Source organism: Semicossyphus pulcher, unplaced genomic scaffold, assembly GCF_022749685.1.
Source record: "Semicossyphus pulcher isolate SPU_LCO1_2020_fin unplaced genomic scaffold, fSemPul1.0.p SCAF_3, whole genome shotgun sequence".
Taxonomy (NCBI): Eukaryota; Metazoa; Chordata; class Actinopteri; order Labriformes; family Labridae; genus Semicossyphus; species Semicossyphus pulcher.
Genome location: NW_027211704.1, coordinates 8,428,951 through 8,442,993, shown reverse-complemented (window position 1 = coordinate 8,442,993; position 14,043 = coordinate 8,428,951). Strand labels below are relative to the sequence as shown.

General features: G+C 42.8%; 1 protein-coding gene across 3 annotated transcripts in view; it reads right to left on the bottom strand.

The window, feature by feature from the left end:
- The window catches only part of mtss1 (MTSS I-BAR domain containing 1), a 70,053-nt gene that overhangs the window by 42,821 nt on the left and 13,189 nt on the right, over positions 1-14,043 (bottom strand). For all 3 annotated transcript variants that reach the window (XM_069677995.1, XM_069677994.1, XM_069677996.1), the window contains one exon: positions 3,668-3,729. In XM_069677995.1, coding sequence (XP_069534096.1) covers positions 3,668-3,729 — 62 coding nt within the window. The remainder of the gene's footprint in view (positions 1-3,667; positions 3,730-14,043) is intronic.

The window sequence follows — 14,043 nt, the reverse complement described above, 5'->3', positions numbered from 1 at the left end:
GCTCTGCATTACGAGATGCAGGTTTTTTTTACCCTGAGCAAACTGGTAACAAATTTGTGATTACTTCTCTAAATTAGAAGTTTTAGAGTAATTATTCCCGACACTGTTCTTAACTGGTTCAAACGCAAGAGAATAAGAAAACAGCCACATCAGTTAAGAACAACCAATAAAATTCACTGAATATGACTCCCCTCCTGCAGGACGGTTACCATGTGAGTCATGTGACTTTTGCTTGGTCTGTGTGAGTCAAAACAAACAAAACAAACAAAACACTCAACTAAATTCTTCTCTGGTTCAGATCAAAGAAACACACCAGCAGGCGGATTACTTCCCGCTGCAGGAGACACATCATAAACAAACCTCTGCTTGGTTTTTTTTTTTAAAGGAAAAATAAAGGGCTTTTATTTTGAAATCAGTGGAGCCACAAGAGAGGCCAGTCGCCCTGAAAGGCCAGTGTGAGGAGTGCAACTGGAGACCTTCTGACACGCACATCATCAACATCAATGGACCTTTTGTCTGTGTGTGCATGGATGTGTGTGTGTGTCCTATTATCAGTCTGGTTTATGTTTCTATAGCTACACACACAGAGAAACACACATATACACACTCATTACCCTGAATACTATCAGATGACACTGCTGTCAATAGTTTGTGTGTCAATATGAAAGAGAATTTCCACTGAGGTCAGACGCACACATACACAGACACACACACAGTCACACACACACAGATATCTCTGGTAAAAACAACACAAACTCCTGGTACCAGAAATATTAAATCAATGCCCCCTGCTGTAGCTTCATGGCTGCAGAGACCCCGGCTGATCCAGGCTGCCTGGACCCTCACAGAGCCACATTCCTTAATGAGACACTTTAAACCCCAGAGGAGTCGGACTGAAGCTCTGCTTCGTCTCTGTTCAGCTGGGAAACACTGCTCTAAACTTCTGGTGCTGAGCTGCTGCTCAGAGTGGGGCTCTTTTCAAAATCCTGAATCCCTCACTGCTCGGGGTGCACGCCCATGTCCAGCCCCTCACTCTCACTCCTCGGTGATTAATAAAGTATACCATTTAAAAAACAGCTACCTTTCTAGCTTGAAGCTGTAAGGGGGAATGTGACTGTGTCTTACTATTTTTGTTGATAATATTTCACATACTGATGACGATTCCACGTCCATTTTAATGTTCAAAATGCATCTATCCAACCTCGCAACTATGGAGACCAAAGTGTTTAAAAAGATGGAATAATGTGACACGTTTAAAGCTCATGATAGGACATGTTATATTGTCCTGCTCCTCTTCACTGTTTGCCTTCATCTGAGCGTCGAGTTTGTTTCTTTTTCTTTGTATTTTCACTTATGTTTGAAGTTGTATCTGTAGTCATCGATCTTTTCTTTGTTTGTTCAGCCATAGTAGATTACTGTTTAATCGCAACACTTGCAGAGACCAGAAAAGCAGCCGCTTAGCTCCGCCTACCCTCACCGCAGACAACCAGTCTGTAATAATACTATATACTGCAAATGCAAAGGCTTTCATCAGTGGGTCATAGGCTCAATCACCATTGTGTTACCTCATTCGGCGATAGATAGAGATTTAACAGACATTCATTTACATGAAAATCTTCAAGATTATTACTTGAAGTACATTTTTATTCCACTTTAACCATTTAACATTTAAAAATGTCCTCTCTCTGGTGCATTTTAATCGAAGGTCTCGGTCTGTCCTTTAAAACAAAAAGAAGATTTCATCTACCTCCTGCCTCAGCGTGCACTTTAGACCCCGAGCTATGGATCGTTTAAAAGTGGCTCATCATTTATTAATGTAAGTTTAATTTTAGCTTCGCTGCAGCTGGAACTTTACTTGGGTTGGTGTTTACTGGATGGAAATGCATTAACATGGATACTTGAACACTCAAGTACACTCACAGTACACAGTACATTTGATTGTCATCCAATAGTGATGATTAAGATCTCTCCCACAACATTTGTATTGTGTCCTGCAGGATCCAAATAACACAGTAGCTCCTGCAAAGACTCCATAACGTCCTCTAAGCCACAGTTGTGTCATTTTAACCACAACTACAGCATGAGATGTGATCGTCTGAAGCCTTTAGATGTGCCTGCAGGTGAATCAGAATAAATTAATAAATCCCTTCAAAAACTAAATGTGACAATTGGAGGGGCACAACTGTCGAGTTAGAAGGCTGTATTAAACATTTATGTGTGCTAATTACCCGCAGCAGGTCGATTTACTCGGTTTGAGTAGAATTAAAAAGCCTGGATGTCCCACGTGTGCCTGTGTGTGTGTGTTGCTGTCTGACTGGCAGGGCTAATGGGCTGTGACTGGCTGCAGCAGGCAGAGTGATGCTTATCAAAGTAAACTGGTCTACTGGGATACCAAGCCATTATACTGTTATTACACAGAGCCAGCCACTGGGTCACTGTGTGTGTGTCAGAGGGAGGAAGGGGCAGACCACAGGCTGCATTCATGTAAAGTAGGCATTAGATGTTTAGCACAGACAATTTGCATGGTTCTGCTGGGTTTTTCAAATTAAAAGCCACGAGGGAGCGCATCCTGAGAGCCAGATAACATCAGAGGTTTGGTACCAAAGACACATTTCCCTGCATCACTGTTGTGTAATGTCAACATAAAGAGCTAAAACATTTATCTTCCATTGGTTGCAAAAAGGGGTCTGATTTTATAGAAGTATTTTCCTAATGAGTTTATGGTCTCAGTCTCCAGCTTCTTCAATACAGCATGATGTTCATTTAGTAAATCATGACCTCATTTGAAGTAATATAGATGATAAAGGAGAGTATACTTTAGGTGTGACCATCTGTGATTGACCAAAGTTAGCACGTGTTTTTCAGACCCGGGAAGACCTGCTTATAGATGCTGATTGTCTCTGTTCCCACTGCCAGTGAAGTATACTCCTGTCGGTCTCTTTTCTGCTGCGTCACCGTCTGACTTCACAAACGTGCAGGAGAGTTACTAAACAGTGAAGATGTTACGGTGGTTAGGTCTTTATCGTATCTATTACTCATTCAGTCTGTTTATCAAACTTGGTGCCGACAACTTTAGAACGATGTTCGAGCGCTGCTCAGACGGAGACAGACGGAATGTGTAGCCGAGATGACAAGAAGTCGCAGAGGTTACAGACGGAGCATAGCATCGCACCGGACAAGGAGGCGGAGATTAGCGTGTCGACACAGGATTTGTGTTCCCATCAATGCCGATCGGAGCCGAGGTGATAATTATCCGGGTCTACTGCAGAGACATTTGACCCAGGTCTGAATGCCGATTGTAACCTTTCCCATTAAGCGAAAAAGCCGGGTGTTAGCGGGTGTTGGTGGGTTTTTTGACCAGTGGGAAAGCGGCTGTAGAGTAAATAAAACAGCTGACAAAATAAATGAGTTGTTTTGGTGTACTTTACAGCTTGCAATGTGGTCAGAAGTGAACTGCTTGTTGCTTGTTTGAGCTGCTGCACAGTGTGTTTATTTAACTATTAAAAATGCTGTTTTTCTTTAACTGCATATCTAACGTTTTCATCTCACTGATGGTGAGCAAAGCCACTTTAATATGAGTCATATAACATGTAGGTTAGTGTAGGAGTTTATTCTTGGAGCGGCTGCTCTATAGGTGAAAACGGACGAAGTGTTTGGTGTGTTTTACCTGAGCTGTGATTGTAGCTTGGCGCCTTTGCTCACAAAGTCCTCCCATGTAGGATAACTGGCCTGCAGAAAACACAGAACAACAAAGACGTTAAACCTCCAACAGCATCACAAAATTCAAAAACAAGTTTCTTTAAGTTTCACTGAGACGTTAAACCCCACACTTAAACAAAACGCATCGCGTGCCAATAATCCTAAAGAGCTTATGACCATAATGAGGGAGCAGAGCTATTACTGGAGTATTAGTATTAAAGCTGTCAGGTGTTTCTCTGCACAGCGTGGGAATATTTAGATACAGTGTTACTCAACCGAACCAACAGAGAAACTTAACTTATTCTAATTACCAACAGAGGAAGCATCTTTGAACCCATACACAATAAAAATCTACCATTTCATGCGTGGATATATGCGGGTGTTTAATGAATAAGACCATAGAAAAGAGCAGGAAGTGATAACGACACAGGAGAGGAAGGAAGTAGGAAGTATGCAAAAAGGAAAGAGAAAGGTAGAATTCAAAGAAAAACAAACAGAAGAGGCATGTTAATGAGACTAAAACACAGGAGTCCGACATGTTTAATGAGCGATGTTAATCCCGGTTGTGCTGAGAAATCAGTTCAGCATGATTATAGTTCCTCTGAACAACAACAGCCGCTCCGTCGGTGAGAAACCAGCCAGCAGCTGACTGACTGCTGTTATTTTTGGCTTCTCTGGGTTTCACATGAGGACAGATGCTGGAGCTCGCAGACCGACTGCTAACATGTAGAAACAAACAGAAGGAAGCAAAACACAAGCAAACTGACACCGCTGTCACGCAGCTGCGATCCATTCTTCATCGTACGCTTCAGCTTTTCCTTTGAGCTCATTTCAACGTTAAGGTTTTAAACCACTGAGACACAAATCCTGCCCGTGAATTTCACCTATTCAATGCAACTTCTTCTAACATATCTTTTAAGATGGATACAAATCAACTGCAGAACTTAAATTCAAACAAACAACATTTTTACAAAGCTGCAAATGACCCCAATGTGGAGGCTGGGGCAAGTTTTATCTGCAGATTTGCTTAAAATTAATGACTGCTCGCGGTGGTGCTTACGACATGAATGAGGCTGACGTGAAATTAAATGGCCGAAGAAAAAGTTAATCAGATATCATTATGTATCATTATAATTGTCTTATATCAGTTATCGCAGAATTGCTGTATCGTGATATTATCGTATCGTGGGCCATGTATCGCGTGTCGTATCATGAGTTATCCTGCAATTCCCACCCCTATTAAACACAGAGAAGAAGAAAAACAACAAGCGCAGCCGCAGAAAGCTGACAACAGAGTCAACGTTGCATCACCAGTGTGGGTGTTTCTCCCCGTTCCAGAGGAGGATAACACGATCGCAATTTGCACAACATGTCCTGCAAGGATTCAAAAAAGAGGGGAAAAGTCTGCACTTTTTAACCCAATGAATCTTGCGAGCCATCTAAAAAGTCGGCATCGCAATGAAGCTGTATTGAAGGAATATAAAGCAGCAGCAGCCGCAGCTAGCATTAGCACCAGAGACGAGGCGAGCAGTGCTTCAACAGGAATTTGAAGACCGCAGAAAGTTTCCCAGAGACGACCCAAAGGCAAAAGCAATTCATGACATAATCACAGAATTTACGGCGCTTCATGACCAAACATTTTTTCCGTGACTCCAAAAGGCAACTGGACTTGAAATACAAGCCTGTGTAGGTCAGACATTTGAAGCTCTATCCACCAGTCAGTTTAGAATTAAAGCTTTTCAGGTGAGAAACGTCTCCAAGAACTTTAACCAAGTCCAGTCGCCTTTTGGATAAAGCTCCGAATCACCATGACCTGGATGGCTGAGAACCTTCATAGACTTTTTCCGTGGTAGAAGACCAAGGAACCCCGGTATAGTCTCCCGAGCTGCCACTACTTTGCAGACGTATCCCTACATGCCCTGCGTGATGTGGTCTCCACACACATTCACAGTCTGATCGACAACAACGCCAGTACCAACACGCACAACAGGCTTCTGGATATATTAATATTATTAGCATATATCCATCTTTGCTCACTACATCTTAGCCTTTCTTACCCTCCGTTGTGCATAAACTACACATTATGAACTTCTTTTTAAATCCTAGTTAATTCTGAGGTTAAAGGTCTTTTAGACGTAGATCTAGGAAACAAAATAAGCTGATGGCTTACATAAATTATTATAGAAACAGTAGTAGCATCACAGCTGAAAACATGGGGACAGAAGTGACTAACAAAGTAAAAACCTAAGCGAGAACATACCATCAGTAACAGGAAGAGTAATTTAAACCCCTCCCAGGTTCTGTTCCTTTAGCAGGAAGAAATGAGCCAACAGTTGCATGAGGCCGGCTCAACTCATAAAGTGTTTTTCACTTACAAGTTTGTTGTTTCGTAAATCAGACTGAAGACACAGCGCTGTGTTGTGCCTCTTTTACGACTTAAACATTCTCTGCTGTCGGGGAGATCTTGGCTTCAACAATATTTCAAAGGGGAACTTTAATGGAAAAAGTTGGAGCTCTGCGTAATGAAAGAAAGAGTTTTATTTCATTGTTCTGCAGAGGTGAAAACATCTTGTTGTTGATCACTTCCTTCAGGGGGTAAAAGCTGCTTCTCTGTCTGCAGCAGCTGATTGATTATGTAATCTAAGGCCGCTTCGTGCTGCAGGCTCTGACCTTGGGTTACATCTGAGACCAACAGCTGCTGGAGCGCTGCGTTCTGGTTATTCAATTAGAAATGCAGGGAAGCCCTGCTGGAACGGACGGCCGCATCCAACTTTCTCCCTCTTTATTTTCCTGAACTCGGTCACCCTGTCCGTCCTCTGTCTGCTGGTCCGCCACAGGGAGGATAATACGGATTTAACCCCTAACACCGCGACATTAGCCTCTTAGCTCAACACCGCTGAAGCTGTTAGCCCGGCCCCGGCTTCACAGCTAGCCAGGCATGCACCCAGCACGGGGCTGACAGGTTTACTAGCTGCAGGGATTTAGCACTGAGTGATGAAATACTGCAGGTGACTGGCCGCATGCCTCTGCAGAACAACTAACAGTGAGGGATAGATGGAAGGAATTGGAATTGATTGCAAGCCAAACTTTATTGATCTCCGTAGGACTGCAATAGATTGTGGCTGTAAAATGACTCTACTCAGATTAAGAGAAAACAGAAAATAATCTCACACATTAAATTTAAGGTGATTTTTGGGACTGAAATCAAAGTGGTTATTGGATTGCAGATAATAAGTGACAGTAAATTTAAGGCACTAGGTCACTGCTTGATTTTATAACATCGAGCATTCAGAAAATGTTCAGGCATTCCTGATATAATGTAATCTTTCCAAAACCTCATCTTATGCAAGAGCTTTTTTCTGCGTATTAATCTTTCAGAAAATCCCAGCGTTGAAAATGGTCTCGTGTATAAATCCGCCTGAACTTGTACGCCACCAAATCTCATGTTCCTCCTCTTCGATCACACTGACACTTTATTACATTTCTGTTACGGCTTGTGAGCTTCTTTTTTCATATGCTCACAGAGGTATTTGTGTTCGCCAAGAGTCATTCAGTGCAGGACGCTTCGGCTCGATGAGGTCCTTGAGTTGCTTCAGAATCTGTACGTGTGGGACGAGATTCTGGTTCTTGTTTCCTCTTGTAGTCTGAGTGGCACTGACTAATCATGTTTGACAGGGCTTTGGTTGCATGCAGGAAAACAGTCCGAGTGCAGGGCAAAAGAACCGGAATGCATTACTGGAAACCAACGGCTATCATCAAGCAACAAGTTTGATTCAGGTTTCTATTCATCCCCCTTAAAAGAAATCTGCTAATGAGTGCCGATAACGCCTTGCTTGTAGATGTCGTCGCTCCTGCTCACTACATTCTCGCGTCTCAAGGTGCTAGTCGGATTGTTAACAATGACGAGTGCACGAAAACAGGAAGTCGTGGCCCTGATATCAGCCTGCTGGTTACACCTGAAGACCCCAAATTTCAGCTGTTATGCTCAGAGGAGCTCTGACAATGACAATGGAGAAAAAACAGTATTGAGAGTTTATTTTCTGTTAGCATTTAACCACATGCTAACATATGAATGCCTTGGTCTTTACAGGAAGAATAAAGGCCAATAAGCTTCTATTCAATCCTGACATTGCGCATCTGCACATCTTGCATTCCTGGCCGTGCATGACCCTAAAACCAAGCCCATTTTGTGTACAACTACACCCTCCTACACTGGAATATCATCACAGCACTGTCGCACTTCCTTCCTGTAACTTTTGTTATCAAAGACAAGAAGTTTATCCTCCTCGAGCGGTCACTGTAGGTCACTCAGAACAAAAGCTACAAACCAACGCTGCTCCCTGCAAAGCGTCTCTGCTGCTTGTATTTCAGTCCGAGCCGCTCTCTGAGGCCCTTCTTGTTCCCACTGCGCTTCTCGCCTAAACCTTAAATTCTGTCTGGATTTGTTGTGGCTGCCAGGAATGTCACAGCCACTCGCAGACTAAATATCCCAGCAGCCGTTTTGCTGAAAGCAAAGCAGAAGCCGCCACAGACAGACGGAGTATCAGAGGCCGCTGTAGCTGGATAGGGAGAACTTCAGAGTAGTGGTTTGCTACTTTTGGGTCCTCGAGGGTCACTGAGGAGTTCAGAGGGTTTCCCTGAGACAGCTGCAGAGAAACAGCCGTGTGTTCTCAGAGGAAGCAGAAACGGATCCAACAAACATAACAAATGAGATATGGGTGTGAAGGAAGCAAACAGGGCTTTTATTTTGCTAAATGTAACATTTAAAGGAAGCACTAAGACTGCCTCCAACACGTCTAAAGCAGAAGGAAAAGGTCCTTTAGTGTTTCATGTGCTTGTGGTTCATTGTTTCATGTTTTTCGTGTCTATGGATAATTTGCCTTTTTATAAAAACTCAACGTTATTGGTGATGTCTAACTATCGGCTCGAAGATCCTGATTCTCCTCCTGAATTACATCTTAAAGTGTCTAACTTTTCACACAACAGTCAAAAAGATGATATATAAAATTCTGTTCAGCATCAGGCCTCTGGTAAAAATAAAAAAGGCTGTTCTTCCTTCAGATGTGTGGCAGCTCGTTTCACTTCTTTAGCAGCTAGTTTTGGGTTTAAAAAGAGGCTGCAAGAAATTGTAGCCCAGGCACAGTGTTGGAAACCATTACATAATGTATTAATTAAAGGGCACTGATAAAGTAGGGCTGCACAATTAATCAAGTATTACTCCTGATCACGATTTTGGCTTTCTACAATAAAATAATTGATGGCGATATTGATACTAAAACGGCTCGTCATCGCTTGTTTGGAGTTATTTCAGGTTTAGGTCGAGTGATGTTAAGAAGAAAAAATAATGTACAATAAGTGCATGAAACCTGCGTCTGCGCCGCAAAGCAACACAACTAACACTAAAGCAGCATGATGAGTGTATGAAGGCCAAGAGGGAGAACATTGCTGCTCCCCGTCCTCGTCCAGCGTCAAGTCAGACATCAACAACAGAGACGCTGTACAGCTCGACACCCTATCCACCCAACTCCCAATGGCACACTGAAATTACCCATGATGCACTACATTCAGGTAAAGAACCTAATCTTAAGTGTTAGTTTGATGCTAAATTTGTACTTGAGCCTGAATGCAGCACAAATGAAACTGAAAGTGTTGCTCTGTTTGAATATGAAAGCACAATTAAACAGTTAAAATCTAGAAATAATCGTGATAAATAGCTTCTTAAAAGCGAGTTGCAGTTCTCTGTTGGTTTTGTAAAGTTGTCTTATTGTTAATGAACATTTCATGAACTCCACCGGCTTTTGAACCCGACTATAACTCCTTTCAGACACGTGGAAACGCTCTTCATGCTCCAGCAGCACTGACACAGTAAACTCCATTCACTGCGCCTGAGCTCTCCATGTATAGAAGACATACAGAGCTGTTATCCTACCTGCTTAGTCAACCAGACAGCATGACCAGGTATACAGTTACTTCAGCCTGTGTGTGTGTGTAGTCACCTGACTTCAGCGTCTAATCCTGCCATGATAATCCTGCCTTGCTCTACTGACCGACAGAAAGAAAAGAGACAGGCTGAGCGCTGAGGAGGGGTTCGCGTGACATCTCAGGAAAGAGTGCTGATCTGTTGACCTTCCTCGAGTCCTGACAGACTGTAGAAAGACCTTATTTAGTCATTAAGTCAACCAGTCAGTCGGCCACTGAGCTGGTAATACGTTTATCTAATCAGTTAGACAGAAAGGGCTGCAAATCGGAGGTTGGGCTGCAACTAACAATCGAGCTCTTTCTCGATTAATCATTTCATTATTTGGTCCACCACCATTTCTAAGAGGGGACATCTTTAGGCTCAAACTCCAAAGATATTCATGATTCAGAATTTGTTTCGTTGTTTTGGTGCACAATGAACATAAAAAGTTCATTATTGTGTCATTATGAACTTTGGTTGTTCGAAGGCCTATTTCCTCAACAACAAACTCTGCACGCTAGGTCTGGGGTTGAGCAGATTGACGACGGTGTCCGTTGCTGATAGTGACCGTCATCGACCACAAAGCTCTCTACCAATCATGGAATAATGACTTAACAACCAGCCTTAACCCTCAGACGGCAGCAGGAGCAGGATGTGACGTTAAGATACCGTTGTGTGGTTAGCCATCAGCCGAGCAGAGAGCATCAGAACAGCCGACAGAACGGAGTCATGCTGTCCAACGTCTCGCTGACCTCCGTTGGTAGTTAAGCCGCTTTCCCAACTGGTCAAAAAATCTACTAACACCCACTAAACACTCAGCTTTTTCGCTTAATGGGAAAGGTTACAATCAGCAGTCAGACCGGGGTCAAATGACTCTGCAATAGACCTTGGTAATTATTGCCTCGGTTCCGATTGGCATTGATGGGAATCTCCGCCCCCTTTCCGACGCGATGCTATGCTCCGTCGGTATCTTCTGCAACTTCTTATCATCTCACCTACACATTGCACCCGTCTCCGTCCAAGCAGCGCTCGAACATCCACATTTCCGTTCCACATTTATCGGCGCCGAGTTTGACAAACAGACTGAATGAGTATTAGATACAATAAAGACCTAACCACCTTAACACCTTCACTGTTTACTAACCCCGTCTCCGGCGTGTTTGTGACATCAGATGGTGATGAAGCAGAAAAGAAATTGACAGGAGTATACTCCCCAATGGGAAAAGAGACAATCGGCATCTATAAGCTGGTCTGAGAAACCTGTGTCAACACGCTAATTTCAGTGGGAAAGGGGTATTAGTTTTGTGGTTTGCAAAGTTGACAGTAGTCAGCACAGCCATCCAAAGTTAAATTATTCAAAAATATATTTGCTGTCCTTTTTGATGGAATTAACAACAGGCATGTTACTTAGCTACCTCGACAACAAAAAGCTAATTATTTAGCCGTCCTGCCACTCCCTCAGACTAATTTGTTTGCTTTTCCCGTGCTGTCAAGAAGGTGTTATTCTTCTGCCGTCTACTGACAGCCAGAATCCACGTGAATGAGTTTGAACATTTACTATCGGCAGTGTTTCCTGCTCTGTTAGCTGCCTTCAACATCGAGCTAAGAAAGAACATTACCCCCGGAAACAGCCTCAGAAACACAACCCTCATTGTTACTGTATGATGGTATGTGTTTACATCATCAAGCTGTGCGCTAACTGACAAAACATCTCATTTTGGTTGTTTTCCTGCATGTGCTTCAGCTTTAAAAACACCTGAATGTAGCCGAGAGCCTCAGCGGAGAGTCGTGTCTGCATGTTTTCATACAGACTTGTACTGTTAGTATTTTGAGGATTTAAATGCGAGGCGATGACGGAGAGATGACACTGCAGCTGTCGGTCGTACCTTTGGACGTGCAGCCTTGCATGCAGTTGACTGCCACGTAACAGCTGCTTGTGTATGACTGTTTGTTATCTTCCAGATAATCCGATAACTTTGGATTGATGTGTGTTTGTTAAAAAAAAGAGGAGCTAAAATATTAAAAATTCCATTGGACCGGTTTTAAGTTCAAGCTCAGGATGACTAAAGGCCGGAACATGCTCCTCTTTTCAGAGAGACGTTGGCATCTATATTTGTATGGTATGAGTTTAACATGTTCCAGCCACTTCCTGTCTTTCACTACAGACCTGCTTCCTGCTAAAACACTGGCTCAACCAATCAGCTTTCTTCACAGGCCGTCTGCACGAAGATATGCAGAGAATTGGAAGGTGAAGGTGTGTGTGTGTGTGTGTGTGTGTGTGCGTGTGTGAGTGTGTGTGCGTGTGTGTGCGTGTGTGTGTGTGTGTGTGTGTGTGCGTGTAAGCTCCTGTAATAGCCTCTGTAAAATCAGTTACCCATGACTCGGACGCGTATCATGTAGCATAAATCCTGCATAATTCACCTGCCAACTTCACTGTGTGGCAGCCAAACAGGTGATGAGAGAACAGTCAGCTCTGGTTTCATGTTTTCTTCCTCATTAGAAACAAAACAAAGCCACGTCTCTTTGGAGGAAAAACAGCTCAGTGTTTGGTGAGAGGTGGACCCTTAAGGCTCCGTTCAGAGGAAATTCAGCTCTTTCACTAAGTTGTTGCAGGAGGGGAAATATTCTGCTTGGTGATTTATGGGAATATTGACGACCTTCTGCTCATAAATAACTGAGCGCCAAAGAGCGGAGGAGGCATTTGCAAAAAGAATGTGATGGTGAAAATTCCTCTGAAACCAGTTTGAGAGTGAAACCTGACCATCACACTACAGAGGATTATTACTGAGCTCAAATCTTCAGTGAGAGAAAACAGTGATTAGGCTCGGTGAATATGTTGTGATGCCTTTTTTACTTTACCCAATCCTTAGTTTACATAATGGCCGACATCAAGTGTCGATCTGATACCTGTGCTAGAGAAATACAAGCATCTGAGAGACATTCAACACACAACTGCTCAACTGAGTATTTAGAAGAGGAAGAGACTTCTGCAGATATGTGGGCTCCTGGTAAAAGCCTTGTGAAAGATGAACATTGTGGGAACATTAAAACAAGCTAAGCTAACGTTAGCGGCCGTCCCTGACCTGCTGTTTCTGCCACATAACTGACTTTTCACATAAAACTACTTTGTGTGTTTTTACAGGTTTTTATGATCTATTGTTTTAAAAAAGGGAAATACAGCCAGTGTGATGGGAAAACACTGAATGCTGATATTTTGCTAGCTATTCAGTGTAGAGGTGGGACAAAATATCGATATCGTCGTCCCGACTGGTGTGATACCATTATCATATGACTGGCGCCAAATATCGATATTTTAATTTAGAAAAATTCTGAGTCACTGCATCGTTTATCTCAACTTGTGTCAAAATCTGTCACTACTTCATGACTCCTGTATAAGCGGGAACAGAAATTAAATGGCTGAAGAAGTTAATCAGATATTGTGATGTATCATTATATGATTGTCTTGCAATATATCAATTATCGCAGAATCGCTGTGTCGTGATATTATCGTGGGTCATGTATCGTATCATGAGTGAGCCTGAGAGTCCCACCCCTAATCCTCACAACAATCAACGTTACCGTAGGCTGAGCTCAACTACTCCAGACTACAAAAACAGGGTATCAGACCGTCGAACAGCGGCTTACTTTCCGACACCTGATCCCGCATTTCAGGCTGTATTGGAGGCATTTCATAAAGTGGTGTTGGTTTTAAACTCCAGTATTAAATTCCCTAACTGTCTGCATTTCATTGGCCTGTTGGATTTTGTTTGAAGTATCGAGTAATATGCATTTCATTCTGTCTTTTAATTGTCAGTAAAACTGCTGAAAAGATCAAAGTAACAATATGTTGGTCCCTCTGTCCCTCTCTGTCTGTTATTAACTTTAAAGCCTTAAAAACTCTACAAAAGTATCATTCTTTTCTGTTAAAAAGCCGCAGTATATAACTTGTATGCTGCCCAAAATGCACGTTTTAAAAAACCCATTTGGTCGCCCGTCCTTCAACATGCTTCAGACCAACAGTCTCCAGGTTGCAACTGTTCAAACAGCAGGCTGATGGTTTGTTTAACGTCGTGTTTGAGAAACTCTGGTTCCCTCAGAAAGGAGAGAGTGGGGAAAGTAGGCAGGTAGGGTGTGTCAACATCAGGTTAATGGTTTGTTCAGGTCTTATGTGTTCAGCACAGCCCTCTGCCCGCTCCTTTATTAATGAAACAATGAGGTTTTTATGAAGGGAGACAAACAGAGAGGAGAGTATTGGGCTTTTCATTCCTCTTATCGCCGTTACATAACTCACAATCTTTCCTGACAGCAGGCCGATCACTCCCACCAGCTTTGTTTTCATTTAAATCTGATCTAAATGTTTCTATGCTCGCTGTCTTCTCTTCGAT